Source organism: Balaenoptera ricei, chromosome 1 (assembly GCF_028023285.1).
Source record: "Balaenoptera ricei isolate mBalRic1 chromosome 1, mBalRic1.hap2, whole genome shotgun sequence".
In the NCBI taxonomy this organism is placed as follows: domain Eukaryota; kingdom Metazoa; phylum Chordata; class Mammalia; order Artiodactyla; family Balaenopteridae; genus Balaenoptera; species Balaenoptera ricei.
The window spans coordinates 76,106,189-76,120,749 of NC_082639.1; the positions used below are offsets into that span (position 1 = coordinate 76,106,189).

General features: G+C 37.4%; 1 protein-coding gene across 1 annotated transcript in view; it reads left to right on the forward strand.

Moving 5' to 3' along the window:
* Positions 1-13,883, forward strand: part of LOC132360434 (calcium-activated chloride channel regulator 4-like) — a 55,312-nt gene extending 41,429 nt beyond the window's left edge. The window contains 2 exon segments of the mRNA XM_059915545.1: positions 12,896-13,129; positions 13,468-13,883. Coding sequence (XP_059771528.1) covers positions 12,896-13,129; positions 13,468-13,883 — 650 coding nt within the window.
* The last annotated feature ends 678 nt before the right edge of the window (positions 13,884-14,561 follow it).

Consider the following 14,561-nt stretch of genomic DNA (forward strand, 5'->3'; position numbering starts at 1 on the left):
GGGTCTGTGTGGGTTCATCTTGTTTGGGACCCTCTCTGCTTCCTGTATCCGGATATCTGTTTCCTTCTTCAGGTTTGGGAATTTTTCAGCCATTATTTCATCAAATATATTTTCAGCCACCTTCTTTCTCTCTTCTTCTGGAACCCCTATAATGTGAATGTTGGTACACTTGATGTTGTCTCAGAGATCCCTTAAACTGTTCTCATTTTTTTTAACTTATTTTTCTTTTTGCTGTTCTGATTAGATGATTTCCATTAGTTTATCTTCTTGACCACTTACGCATTCTTATTTATCATGTAGTTTCCTGCTAATTGCTCCTAGTGTGCTTTTCATTTCAGTTACTGTATTCTTCAGTTTGGATTTTTTTTTTTTTAATAACAATGATAGCTAACATTTAATGAACTCTTGCTATGTGAAAGGCACAGGTTTTTTTGGTTTTTTTTTTAATCTATTCATTTTTGGCTGTGCTGGGTCTTCGTTTCTGTGCGAGGGCTTTCTCTAGTTGTAGCAAGCGGGGGCCACTCTTCATCGCGGTGCGTGGGCCTCTCACCATCGCGGCCTCTCTTGTTGCGGAGCACAGGCTCCAGTTGCGCAGGCTCAGCAGTTGTGGGTCACGGGTCCAGTTGCTCCGCGGCATGTGGGATCCTCCCAGACCAGGGCTCGAACCCATGTCCCCTGCATTGGCAGGCAGACTCCCAACCACTGCGCCACCAGGGAAGCCCTGGATTGGTTTTTTAAAAAATATTTTCTAGTTCATTATTATGGTTCTCACTGTGTTTATCTATTGTTTTCCCTAATTCATTTAGCATTCTAATTACTAATGCTTTGATTATTTATCTTGTAAGTTGTTTATTTCTGTCTTTAGTTGTTTTTTCAGGGGGTTTCTCTTGCTCTTTCAATTGAAACATATTCTATATTCTCATTCTATATTCTCATTTAGCTTAATTTTCTCTTTCTCTATGAAATTAGATGAAACAGTTACCTATTGTGGTCTTGAAGTGGTGTCTTTGTGTGGGAGCATCCCTATACAATCTGCATGTGGCTTTGGTGGGAGAGCTGGATCTGACAGAACACAAGTCACACCTCTCCTCAGGGTGTGCTGGCAGCTCTTACCTTTGTAGGAAGTGGGGCTGGAAATTCAAGGGCTAGGGCCAGATCCAGATCTGAGCCAGGGCTTCCCTCTGCTCCGTGGCTAGCACTGCCCTGTAAGGGGCAAGGTTGGGTCCCAAGTTGCTGGAGCAGAAGCCCTCAGAATTAGATCTGAGCTGGCTCTGTTGAATATAAGTGTTTTCCCCCTACCTGGTGCCGGAACCCTTGCCCCAGAGGGGAGCTAGCCCTCAGGGCAGGAGGGGCCAGTGTGGATGCTTGGTCAGGGCATTGGCTGTGGTGGTCCAGATACAGACAGAGATTAGGAATGCTTCTGATGTGCTGCCTTTGTAAGCATCAGTAGTGGCTGCCCCCACCCTGTTCAGACACCACTTCAGGTCTGAGTCACCCTTGTGTCTCACAGCCAAGCTCTCTCCTCAGCCGTGGCAGCCCTTGCCCCAGTGTGGAGCTGAGTCATAAAGCCAGCAAGTCCAGAGCAGCAGCTCAGCTCAGGCTGGGGCATGTGCTGGGGCAGTCATGGGAAACCAGCCAGCCAGCCATGCAGTTGCCACCCACCCTCTCTACATTGCTTTGGGAGTAAGCAACACTCACTACCCAGTAGGCTCTCCACCCATGTAATCTCCCTTCTCTTCTGAGTCCCCTCCTAGGAGCTCAGGTTCTGGTCTGATTGCTGCTCTTCCCTTCCTACCTGATTCCATGTGGATCCTTCTTACAGCCTTAGTTGTTTAAGAGTTTTTCTCCCTGTCTCCAGTTAGTTTTTAGTGAAATTGTTCCATATGTAGATGTATCTTTGATGTGTTCATGGGGGAGATGAGTTCTGCATCCTCCTACTCCACCATCTTGATCTCCTGCTCAATAAGTCTCTCTTCATCAATAACTACTTTAAAAATAAATGGATCGAAGAGTCCAATCAAACGACAGAGATTGACAGAATGGATGAAAACACATGATCCAACTATATGTTATCCATAAGAGACTCACTTTAGACCCAAAGATGCTATATTAGTATCACACAAAACACACTTTAAATTTTAAAAATTTACCAGAGACAAAGGACATTATATATTTTTAAAAGTTTCATTCAGCAAGAAGCTATAACAAATACAAACATTTACACACCTAATGACAGACTATCAAAATATATGACACAAAAACTGACAGAATTAAAGGGAGAAATAGACAGTTCTACAGTAATAGTTGGAGACTTCAATACTCCTCTATTGGTAATGGATAAAACTATACAAAAGGTAAGTAAGGAAACAGAGGACTTCAACAACACAACCAACTACATCTAACAAACATATACAGAACACCTAACCAACATGAATTCTTCTCAAACGCACATCCTTATTCTCCATGATAAGTGATATGTTAAGATATAAAATAAAACTTCAAGAGATTAATATAGATTGATATCAGAAAATGTATCTTCTCTGACAACAGTGGGATGAAGTTAGAAAACAGTAACAGAAGGAACACTGAAAAATACACAGAATTTTGGAAATTAAACAATATACTCTTAAATAACCAATGTGTTAAAGAGGAACTCACAAGAAAAATAAGGAAATACTCAGAAAAGACTGAAAAAGAAAACACAACGTAACAAACCTCATGGGATGCCACAAATGCAGTGGTAAGAGGGAAATTTAGAGCTATAAACACTGATATTAATAAAGAAGAAATATCAATAGCTTAATATTACAACTTAAGAAACTAGAAAAAAAGAACAAACTAAACCCAAAGCTAGCAGAAAGAAGGAAATAATAAAGGTTAAAACAGAGATAAACGAAATAAAGACTAGAAAAATAAGAGAAAAATTAATGAATCAAATGTTGGTTCTTTGAAAAGATTAACAAAATTGACAAAACTTTAGCTAGATTAACTAATGAATGAAGAGAGAAGACAAATAACTAACATTAGAAATGAAAGTGAGCACATTACTACCAAATCTGCATAAATGAAAAGGATTATAGGAGAGTAGTATGAATAATTGCATGCCAACAAACTGGATAACCTAGATGAAATGAGCAAAGTCCTAGAAAGCCCAAACCTACCAAGACTAAAGCAAAAATAAATAGAACCTATAACTAGTAAGAAGATTAAATCAGTAATCAAAAACTTCTCAACAACAACAACAGCAAATCCCTAGACGTGATGGCTTCATTGGTGAATTCTACCAAACACTTAAAGAATAACTGACATCAATGCTTCTCAAACTTTTCCAAAAAATTGAAGAGTGAAGAACACTTCCAAACTCGTTCTGTAAGGCCAACATAGTACTGATATCATTGTCAGACAAAGACATTACAGGAAAAGAAAACTATAGGCCAATATCACTTAATATTGATATAAAAATCCTCAGCAAAGTACTAGAAAACTGAATTCAGCAGCATGTTAAAAAGGATTACACACCATGACCAAGTGGAATTTATTTTCATGATTAAAACACTCAACGAATTAAGAATAGAAGGAAACCACCTCAACATAAAAAGGGCCACATATGACAAACAGACAGCTAACATCATACTCAATAGTGAAAAACTGAAAGCTTTTCCTCTAAAATCGGGAATAAGACAAGGATGCCTGCTTTTGCCACTTCTGGTCAACAGAATATTGGAAGCCCTAGCAAGAGCAATTAGGCAAGAAAAGGAAACAAAAAGCATCAAGATTGGAAAGAGAGAAGTAAAACTATCTCTGTTCACAAAAGACATAATCTTATATATAGAAAATTCTAGAATACACACACACTCACACACACACACACACACACACAAACTGTTAGAACTAATAAACAAATTCAGCAAAGTTGAAGGATACAAAATCAACATAAAGCAATCAGCTGTGTTTCTATACACTAACAATGAATAATTCAAAAAGGAAAATGAGGAAATAATTCTATTTTCAATTGCATCAAAAAGAATAAAATTCTTGGTAATTAATCTAACCAGGGAGGTTAAAGACTTGTATACTGAAAACTACAAAATGTTGCCGAAAAAAATTAAAGATATATAAGGAAACACAGCCCATTTTGTGGATTGTAGGACTTAATATCGTTAAATGTCAATGCTATCCAAAGTGATCTATGGATTTAATGGCAATCCATATCAAAATCCCAACAATATTTTTTTGCATAAATAGAAAAATCCATTCTAAAATTTTTTTAAATTTAATTTAATTTATTGTTTTAAACAGCAGGTTCTTACTAGTCATAAATTTTATACACATCAGTGTATACATGTCAACCCCAATCGCTAAATTCAACACACCACCATCCCCAACTCCCCAGGGCTTTCCCCACTTGGTGTCCATACATTTGTTCTCTACTTCTGTGTCTCAACTTCTGCCCTGCAAACCGTTTCATCTGTACCATTTTTCTAGGTTCCACATACATGCATTAATATACGATATTTGTTTTTCTCTTTCTGACTTACTTCACTCTGTATGACAGTCTCTAGATCCATCCACGTCTCAACAAAAGACTCAATTTCGTTCCTTTATATGGCTGAGTAATATTCCATTGTATATATGTACCACATCTTTATCCATTCATCTGTCGATGGGCATTTAGGTTGCTTCCATGACCTGGCTATTGTAAATAGTGCTGCAATGAACATTGGGGTGCATGTGTTTTTTTCAATTATGGTTTTCTCTGGGTATATGCCCAGTAGTGGGATTGCTGGGTCATATGGTAATTCTATTTTTAGTTTTTTAAGGAACCTCCATACTGTTCTCCATAGTGGCTATATCAATTTACATTCCCACCAACAGTGCAAGAGGGTTCCCTTTTCTCCACACCCTCTCCAGCATTTGTTGTTTGTAGATTTTCTGATGATGCCCATTCTAACAGGAGTGAGGTGATACCTCATTGTAGTTTTGATTTGCATTTCTATAATAATTAGTGATGTTGAGCAGCTTCTCATGTGCTTCTTGGCCATCTGTATGTCTTCTTGGAGAAATGTCTATTTAGGTCTTCTGCCCATTTTTGGATTGGGTTGTTTGTTTTTTTAATATTGAGCTGCATGAGCTGTTTATATATTTTGGAGATTAATCCTTTGTCCGTGGATTCGTTTGCAAATATTTTCTCCCATTCTCAGGGTTGTCTTTTCGTCTTGATTGTGGTTTGCTTTGCAAAAGCTTTTAAGTTTCATTAGGTCCCATTTGTTTATTTTTGTTTTTATTTCCATTACTCTAGGAGGTGGATCAAAAAAGATCTTGCTGTGATTTATGTCAAAGAGTGTTCTTCCTATGTTTTCCTCTAAGAGTTTTATAGTGTCCGGTCTTACATTTAGGTCTCTAATCCATTTTGAGTTTATTTTTGTATATGGTGTTAGGGAGTGTTCCAATTTCATTCTTTTACATGTAGCTGTCCAGTTTTCCCAGCACCACTTATTGAAGACACTGTCTTTTCTCCATGGTATATCCTTGCCTCCTTTGTCATAGATTAGTTGACCATAGGTGCGTGGGTTTTTCTCTCGGCTTTCTATCTTGTTCCATTGATCTATATTTCTGTTTTTGGGCCAGTACCATATTGCCTTGATTACTGTAGCTCTGTAGTATAGTCTGAAGTCAGGGAGTCTGATTCCTCCAGCTCCGTTTTTTCCCCTCAAGACAGTTTTAGCTATTCGGGGTCTTTTATGTCTCCATACAAATTTTAAGATTTTTTGTTCTAGTTCCGTAAAAAATGCCATTGGTAATTTGATAGGGATTGCATTGAATCTGTAGATTGCTTTGGGTAGTAGAGTCATTTTCACAATTTTGATCCTTCCAATCCAAGAACATGGTATATCTCTCCATCTGTTGGTATCATCTTTAATTTCTTTCATCAGTGTCTTATAGTTTTCTGCATACAGGTCTTTTGTCTCCCTAGGTAGCTTTATTCCTAGGTATTTTATTCTTTTTGTTGCAATGGTAAATGGGAGTGTTTCCTTAATTTCTCTTTCAGATTTTTCATGTGTATAGGAATGCAAGAGATTTCTGTGCATTAATTTTGTATCCTGCAACTTTACCGAATTCATTGATTAGCTCTAGTAGTTTTCTGGTGGCATTTTTAGGATTCTCTATGTATAGTATCCTGTCATCTGCAAAAAGTGACAGTTTTACTTCTTTTCCATTTGAATTCCTTTTATTTCTTTTTCTTCTATGATTACCGTGGCTAGGACTTCCAAAACTATGTTGAATAATAGTGGTGAGAGTGGACATCCTTGTCTTGTTCCTGATCTTAGAGGAAATGCTTTCAGTTTTTCACCGTTGAGAATGATGTTTGCTGTGGGTTTGTTGTATATGGCCTTTATTATGTTGAGGTAGGTTCCCTCTATGCCCACTTTCTGGAGAGTTTTTATCATAAATGGGTGTTGAATTTTGTCAAAAGCTTTTTCTGCATCTATTGAGATGATCATATGGTTTTTATTCTTCAATTTGTTCATATGGTGTATCACACTGATTAATTTGCGTATGTTTAAGAAACCTTGCATCCCTGGGATAAATCCCACTTGATCATGGTGTATGATCCTTTTAATGTGTTATTGGATTCTGTTTGTTAGTATTTTGTTGAGGTTTTTGCATCTATATTGATCAGTGATATAGGTCTGTAATTTTCTTTTTTGGTAGTATCTTTGTCTGGTTTTGGTATCAGGGTGATGGGGGCCTCATAGAATGAGTTTGGGAGTGTTCCTTCCTCTGCAATTTTTGGGAAGACTTTGAGAAGGATGGGTGTTAGCTCTTCTCTAAATGTTTGATAGAATTCACCTGTGAAGCCAACTGGTCCTGGACTTTTGTTTGTTGGAAGATTTTTAATCACAGTTTCAGTTTCATTACTTGTGATTGGTCTGTTCATATTTTCTGTTTCTTCCTCGTTCAGTCTTGGAAGGTTATACCTTTGTAAGAATTTGTCCATTTCTTCCAGGTTGTCCATTTTATTGGCATAGAGTTGCTTGTCGTAGTCTCTTAAGATGCTTTGTATTTCTACAGTGTCTGTTGTAACTTCTCCTTTTTCATTTCTAATTTTATTGATTTGAGTCCTCTCCCTCTTTTTCTTGATGAGTCTGGCTAATGGTTTATCAATTTTGTTTGTCTTCTCAAAGAACCAGCTTTTATTTTTATTGATCTTTGCTATTGTTTTCTTTGTTTCTATTTCATTTATTTCTGCTCTGATCTTTATTTCTTTCCTTCTGCTAACTTTGGGTTTTCTTTGTTCTTCTTTCTCTAGTTCCTTTACGTGTAAGGCTAGATTGTTTATTTGAGATTTTTCTTGTTTCTTGAGGTAGGCTTGTATAGCTATAAACTTCCCTCTTAGAACTGCTTTTGCTGCATCCCATAGGTTTTGGATCATCGTGTTTCCATTGCTATTTGTCTCTAGGTATTTTTTGATATCCTTTTGGATTTCTTCAGTGATCTCTTGGTTATTTAGTAATGTATTGTTTAGCCTCCATGTGTTTGTGTTTTCTACGTTTTTTTCCCTGTAATTCATTTCTAATCTCATAGCGTTGTGGTCAGAAAAGATACTTGATATGATTTCAATTTTCTTAAATTTACTGAGGCTTGATTTGTGACCCAAGATGTGATCTATCCTGGAGAATGTTCCATGCACACTTGAGAAGAAAGTGTAATCTGCTGTTTTTGGATGGAATGTCCTATAAATATCAATTAAATCTATCTGGTCTATTGTGTCATTTAAAGCTTCTGTTTCCTTATTTATTTTCACTTTAGATGATCTGTCCATTGGTGTACGTGAGGTGTTAAAGTCCCCCACTATTATTGTGTTACTCTCAATTTCCTCTTTTATAGCTGTTAGCAGTTGCCTTATGTATTGAGGTATTGAGATGCTCCTATGTTGGGTGCATATATATTTATAATTGTTATATCTTCTTCTTGGATTGATCCCTTGATCATTATGAAGCGTCCTTCCTTGTCTCTTGTAACATTCTTTATTTTAAAGTCTATTTTATCTGATATGAGTATTGCTACTCCAGCTTTCTTTTGATTTTCATTTGCATGGAATATCTTTTTCCATCCCCTCACTTTCAGTCTGTATGTGTCCCTAGGTCTGAAGTGGGTCTCTTGTAGACAGCATATATATGGGTCTTGTTTTTGTATCCATTCAGCAAGCCTGTGTCTTTTGGTTGGAGCATTTAAGCCATTCATATTTAAGGTAATTATTGATATGTATGTTCCTATGACCATTTTCTTAATTGTTTTGGGTTTGTTTTTGTAGTTCCTTTTCTTTTCTTGTGTTTCCCACTTAGAGAAGTTCCTTTAGCATTTGTTGTAGAGCTGGTTTGGTGGTGCTGAATTCTCTTAGCTTTTGCTTGTCGGTAAAGCTTTTGATTTCTCCATCGAATTGGAATGAGATCCTTGCCAGGTAGAGTAATCTTGGTTGTAGGTTCTTCCCTTTCATCACTTTAAGTATATCATGCCACTCCCTTCTGGCTTGTAGAGTTTCTGCTGAGAAATCAGCTGTTAACCTTATGGGAGTTCCCTTGTATGTTATTTGTCATTTTTCCCTTGCTGCTTTCAATAATTTTTCGTTGTCTTTAATTTTTGCCAATTTGATTACTATGTGTCTCGGCGTGTTTCTCCTTGGGTTTATCCTGCCTGGGACTCTCTGCGCTTCCTGGACTTGGGTGGCTATTTCCTTTCCCATGTTAGGGAAGTTTTCGACTATAATCTCTTCAAATATTTTCTCGGGTCCTCTCTCTCTCTTCTCCTCCTGGGACCCCTCTAATGCGAATGTTGTTGTGTTTAATGTTGTCCCAGAAGTCTCTTAGGCTGTCTTCATTTCTTTTCATTCTTTTTTCTTAATCTGTTCTGCAGCAGTGAATTCCACCATTCTGTCTTCCAGGTCACTTACCCGTTCTTCTGCCTCAGTTATTCTGCTATTGATTCCTTCTAGTGTAGTTTTCATTTCAGTTATTGTATTGTTCATCTCTGTTTGTTCTTTAATTCTTCTAGGTCTTTGTTAAACATTTCTTGCATCTTCTCGATCTTTGCCTCCATTCTTTTTCTGAGGTCCTGGATCATCTTCACTATCATTATTCTGATTTCTTTTTCTGGAAGGTTGCCTATCTCCACTTCATTTAGTTGTTTTTCTGGGGTTTTATCTTGTTCCTTCATCTGGTACATAGCCCTCTGCCTTTTCATCTTGTCTATCTTTCTGTGAATGCGGTTTTTGTTCCACAGGCTGCAGATTGTAGTTCTTCTTGCTTCTGCTGCCTGCCCTCTGGTGGATGAGGCTATCTAAGAGGCTTGTGTAAGTTTCCTGCTGGGAGGGACTTGTGGTGGGTAGAGCTGACTGTTGCTCTGGTGGGCAGAGCTCAGTAAAACTTTAATCTGCTTGACTGTTGATGGATGGGGCTGGGTTCCCTCCCTGTTGGTCATTTGGCCTGAAGCAACCCAACACTAGAGCTCACCTGGGCTCTTTGGTGGGGCTAATGACAGACTCTGGGAGGGCTCACGCCAAGGAGTACTTCCCAGAACTTCTGCTGCCAGTGTTCTTGTCCCCACGGTGAAACAGAGCCACCCCCTGCCTCTGCAGGAGACCCTCCAGCACTAGCAGGTAGGTATGGTTCAGTCTCCCCTGGGGTCACTGCTCCTTCCCCTGGGTCCCAGTGCGCACACTACTTTGTGTGTGCCCTCCAGGAGTGGGGTCTCTGTTTCCCCCAGTCCTGTCGAAGTCCTGCAATCAATTCCCACTAGGATTCAAAGTCTGATTCTCTAGGAATTCCTCCTCCCGTTGCCAGACCCTCAGGTTCGGAAGCCTGACATGGGGCTCAGAACCTTCATCCAGTGGGTGGACTCCTGTGGTATAAGTGTTCTCCAGTTTGTGAGTCACCCACCCAGCAGTTATGGAATTTGATTTTATTGTGATTGCACCCCTCCTACCATCTCACCGTGGCTTCTCCTTTGTCTTTGGATGTGGGGTATCTTTTTTGGTGAGTTCCAGTGTCTTCCTGTCGATGATTGTCCAGCAGCTAGTTGTGATTCTGGTGTTCTCGCAAGAGGGAGTGATAGCACGTCCTGCTACTGTGCCATCTTGGTTCCTCCCCCGACCCATTCTGAAATTTATATCGAATCTCAGGGATCCCCCGAATAGCCAAAACAATCTTAAAAAACAAAATCGCAGGGGTCATAATTCCTGATTTCTAAATTATCTACAAAGCTACACTAATCAAAACAGTGTGGTACCGTCATAAAGATATATAGACCAATGGAATACAATAGAGAACCCAGAAATAAACCCTTGTATACGTGGTCAAATGATCCTTGATGAGGATGCCAATACCATTCAATTGGGAAAGAACAGTCTTTTCAACAAATGGTGTTGGGCAAATAGAATACCTACATGCAAAAAAAAAAAAAAAAAAAAAAAAATGAAGCTGGACCGTTTCATTACCCCATATGCAAAAATTAACTCAAAACGAATCAAAGACCTAAGTGTTAGCACTAAAACTATAAAACTCTTAGAAGAGAACACAGGAGAAAATCTTTATGACATTAGATTTGATTTCTTGGATGACACCAGAAACACAGGCAACAGAAGTTAAAATAGATTAAATTAAAAACTGTGCACCAAAGAAGACTATTATTAATGGAGTGAAAAGGCAACCTATGAAATAGGACAAAATATTTGCATAACATATACCTAATAAGGGGTTAATATCCAGAGTATAAAGAACTCCTAAAGCTCAACAACAAAACAACAACAACCTGATTCAAAAATAGGCAAAGGACTTGAATAGACATTTCTCCAAAGGATACATACAAATGGCCATAAGTACATGAAAAGTTGCTCAGCATCCCTATTCATTAGAGAAATGCAAATCAAAACAACAATGAGATACCACCTCACATCCATTAGGATGACAACAGAAAATAACAAGTGTTAGTGAGGTAATGGAGTAACTGCAACATTTGTGCACAGCTGGTAGGAACATAAAATGGTGCAACCGCTATGGAAAACAGTATGGCTATTCTTTTAAAAATTCAACACAGAATTACAATTTGATCCAGCAATTCCACTTCTGGGTACATACTCAAAAGAACTGAAAACAGAGTCTCAATGAGATATTTGTACACCTGTGTGCATAGTAGTATTATTAACAGTAGCAAAAAGGTGGAAACAATCCAAAATTCTTTGACAGATAAATGGATAAACAAAATATGGTATATACTTACAATGCAATAGTATTCAGCCTTAAAAAGGAATGAAATTCTGACATATGCTAAAACATGGATGTAACTTGAAGACATTATGCTAAGTGAAATAAGGCAGACACAAAGGACAAATATTTTATGATTCCACTTCTGTGAGGTACCTACCACAGTCAAATACATTGAGACATAACGTAGAACATAAAGTTGTTACCAGGGGCTGAGAAGAGATAAGAAAGGAGAGCTATCGTTTGTCCGGTCCAGAATTTCAACATTTGGTTTGCTGAAAATTCTAGAGATGGATAGTGGTGATGGCTGCACAGTGTGAGTGTACTTACTTAATGCTTGCTATAGACTGAATGTTTGTGTGCCCCTAAAATTCATATGCTGAAACCTAATGCCTAAATATGATGGTATTTAGAGGTGAGGCCTCTGGGAGGTGTTTAGGCCATGAGGGTAGAGTCCTGATGAATGGGATTAGTGCTTTATAAAAGAGACCCTAGAAAACTCCCTCACCCTTCTACCATGTGAGGACACAGAGAGAAGATGGCTATCTATGAAGCAAGAAGCAGGCTCTCACTAGACACTGAATCTGCCAGTACCTTGATCTTAGACTTCCCAGCCTCCAGAACTGTGATAAATAAATGTTTTGTGTTTATAAGACACTCAGTTTATGGTATTTTGTTAAAGCAGTCCAATGGGCTAAGACAATGACATTGAATGGTACACTTAACAACGGTTAAAATGGTAAATTTTATGTTATGTTTATTTTATGATAATAAAAAAAGAATATATAGTTGTATCTGCTTCTGTATCAACAAAGTAACTCTGAAAGAATTAGTTAGAAAAATATATATTCTTTGCTAGCTTTCCTTCATCTTGTCCCTTACTTTAAGATTTCTGGGAATGTTCAGTTGGCAATTGGAATATGATCAGAAGTAGTGTTCTTTAGAACTTGCATCAGGGAGGGAGAGAACTGGTTGGAAGGGGACTGGCAGAATTTCCCCAGGTTTACTCCCAGCTTGGATATAATGGGAGGTAAAGCAATTCCTTTTAAAAAGATAGTCATTGTGCATCGTTTTTTACTGTGCACCCTTAATTCCAAATCAGTTAGTTATCTGATTCTATCCTACGATATCCTGGTCAGGATGTTAGAGAAAGAATTCTCCTGCCAAAGAGTTTGAAAGCACAAAGTCAATGAATCTCATGACTCTCCAAGAACAGTGTCACCCATGCCCAGGGAGCCTCTGATTTACCAAACTACCTTTATAATTTCTGTGACATAAGAATGGTAAAAGGAGTAATAGGTAACACATAACTAGAAGAAAACCAAAGTTCTGCTCAATTAGGTCTTATATATTCAAATATATATATCAGTAAAGGTCATCAAAGATAATACTGAGTAAATGATTTTTCATAACCTTTCAAAAATATCTCTAGGCTATACTTTTATTTTATATTTTATACAACTATATTTTACATATATTTTTCTTTCTCTGCTATTTTGACTTATGACTTTATAACCAAACTTGATAAAATGTGACTGCATGTAAGAAAAAAAAGAAGAAAAGTGGGATGGGGAATTCAAATGAAAATACTAATAGTATTATGCTCATTATAAACAAGGAAATTTTTAATGCAGGGAAAATTGAAGAGAATCCACCAAGACCTGAAACTGATGAGGACACTCAGACAAACTTGGAGAGTTTCACCAGAACAGCACCTGGAGGTGCATTTGTGGTTTCAAATGTTTCAAAACTTCCCTTACCTGACCTCTACCCACCAAGTCAAATCACAGACCTTGAAGCCACACCTGATGGGGATGAGATCAGAATAACATGGACAGCATCAGGAGATGATTTTGATGTTGGAAAAGGTAAGGATGAAGTTCATACAGTATTGATTAAGTGAAAGGTACTCGTTGCAAAAGCAAGGGTGAATGGGTGGGTAAGAGGAAAATAATTTTTAACTGATAGCTCAGAAAAGTATTAATTTTATAATCTCATGTTCTGAATCATAAATGTGACACATTTTAACATGCCGCCACTTTTCATGCAGAGAAGGTAGCATTTGGCAGAATTCAGCTTTTATGGAAAACTAAATATGGCTTTGGATATAAGCTTGCATTCTAAATATTTTTGAGGAGAATTAATAAAAAGGAATTTTAAATGGATGCTCCAGTTCCTACATCATTTGTAACTTTTTTTTCCTTAGTTCAACAGTATATCATAAGAATAACTGGAAGCATCCTGGATCTAAGGGATAATTTTGATGATGCTCTGCAAGTAAACACTACTGATCTGTTGCCAAACGAGGCCAACTCCAAGGCAACCTTTGCATTCAAACCAGGAAATATCTCAGAAGAAAATGAAACCTATGTATTCATTACTATTCAAAGTGTGGATAAAAGCAATTTGACATCAAAAGTATCCAACATTGCACAAATAGCTTTGTTTATTCCTCAAGCAGATCCCAGTGCTGGTGAAAGTCATCCAAATCTCAGAGTTAACATTTCTACCTTGGTATTGTCAGTGGTTGGATGTGTTGCAATTGTTAGTGTTATTTTAAGTGCCACTATTTGTATTTTAAAGAAGAAAAGAAATGCAATTAGAGCAAGGACTGGATTTTAATAAAATAAACAAAATTGAAGGATACTGTGAATTTTAAAATTCTGCTGTGGATCATTAGCTCATGGAAATAATTTTAAGAAGTCTAAAACGATTAAATATAAATACCCAGAGATAATTGAAACTGTAAGTCAATATTAAAAGTATAATTTTATTTACTCATTGTTTCATTTATCATACACAGTGATAAATAAAACTTTTTTCTTCTTGCTATCTGGTTGTATGTTACTTCATACAAAAGTTTTCTGGAATAATATTTCAAACTTCATCAAAATGTTAAAGTTGTCTATGTGAATAGTAAAACTACAAGTGTAAGAAAGCAAAGGAGCTCCAATTTACATTTCAAAACAGTTCTCTGGTTTCTGTGTGTGAAGGGGATCTGCAGTACATGAAAGGAAATATCATCCAGTGAGAAAGCTATAGCAGTTGTCCTGGGTCTGAAATGATTTTAGCTTAGAGGAGATGGATGGGGAAAAGTGGACACACTAAAAATAAAATTAAGTGGAATAGGGAAGATATGGTCATGGATTGTATGAGAGAGATAAAGGGGAATGAATATGAGGATGAATCCTAAATTTCTAACTGAAACTATGGATGAATGGAAATGCCATTTACTGAGATGGGGAAGATTCAGGAAAAGAGGATTTTAATAGAAGGAATAAAGAGCTGAGTTTGAACGTT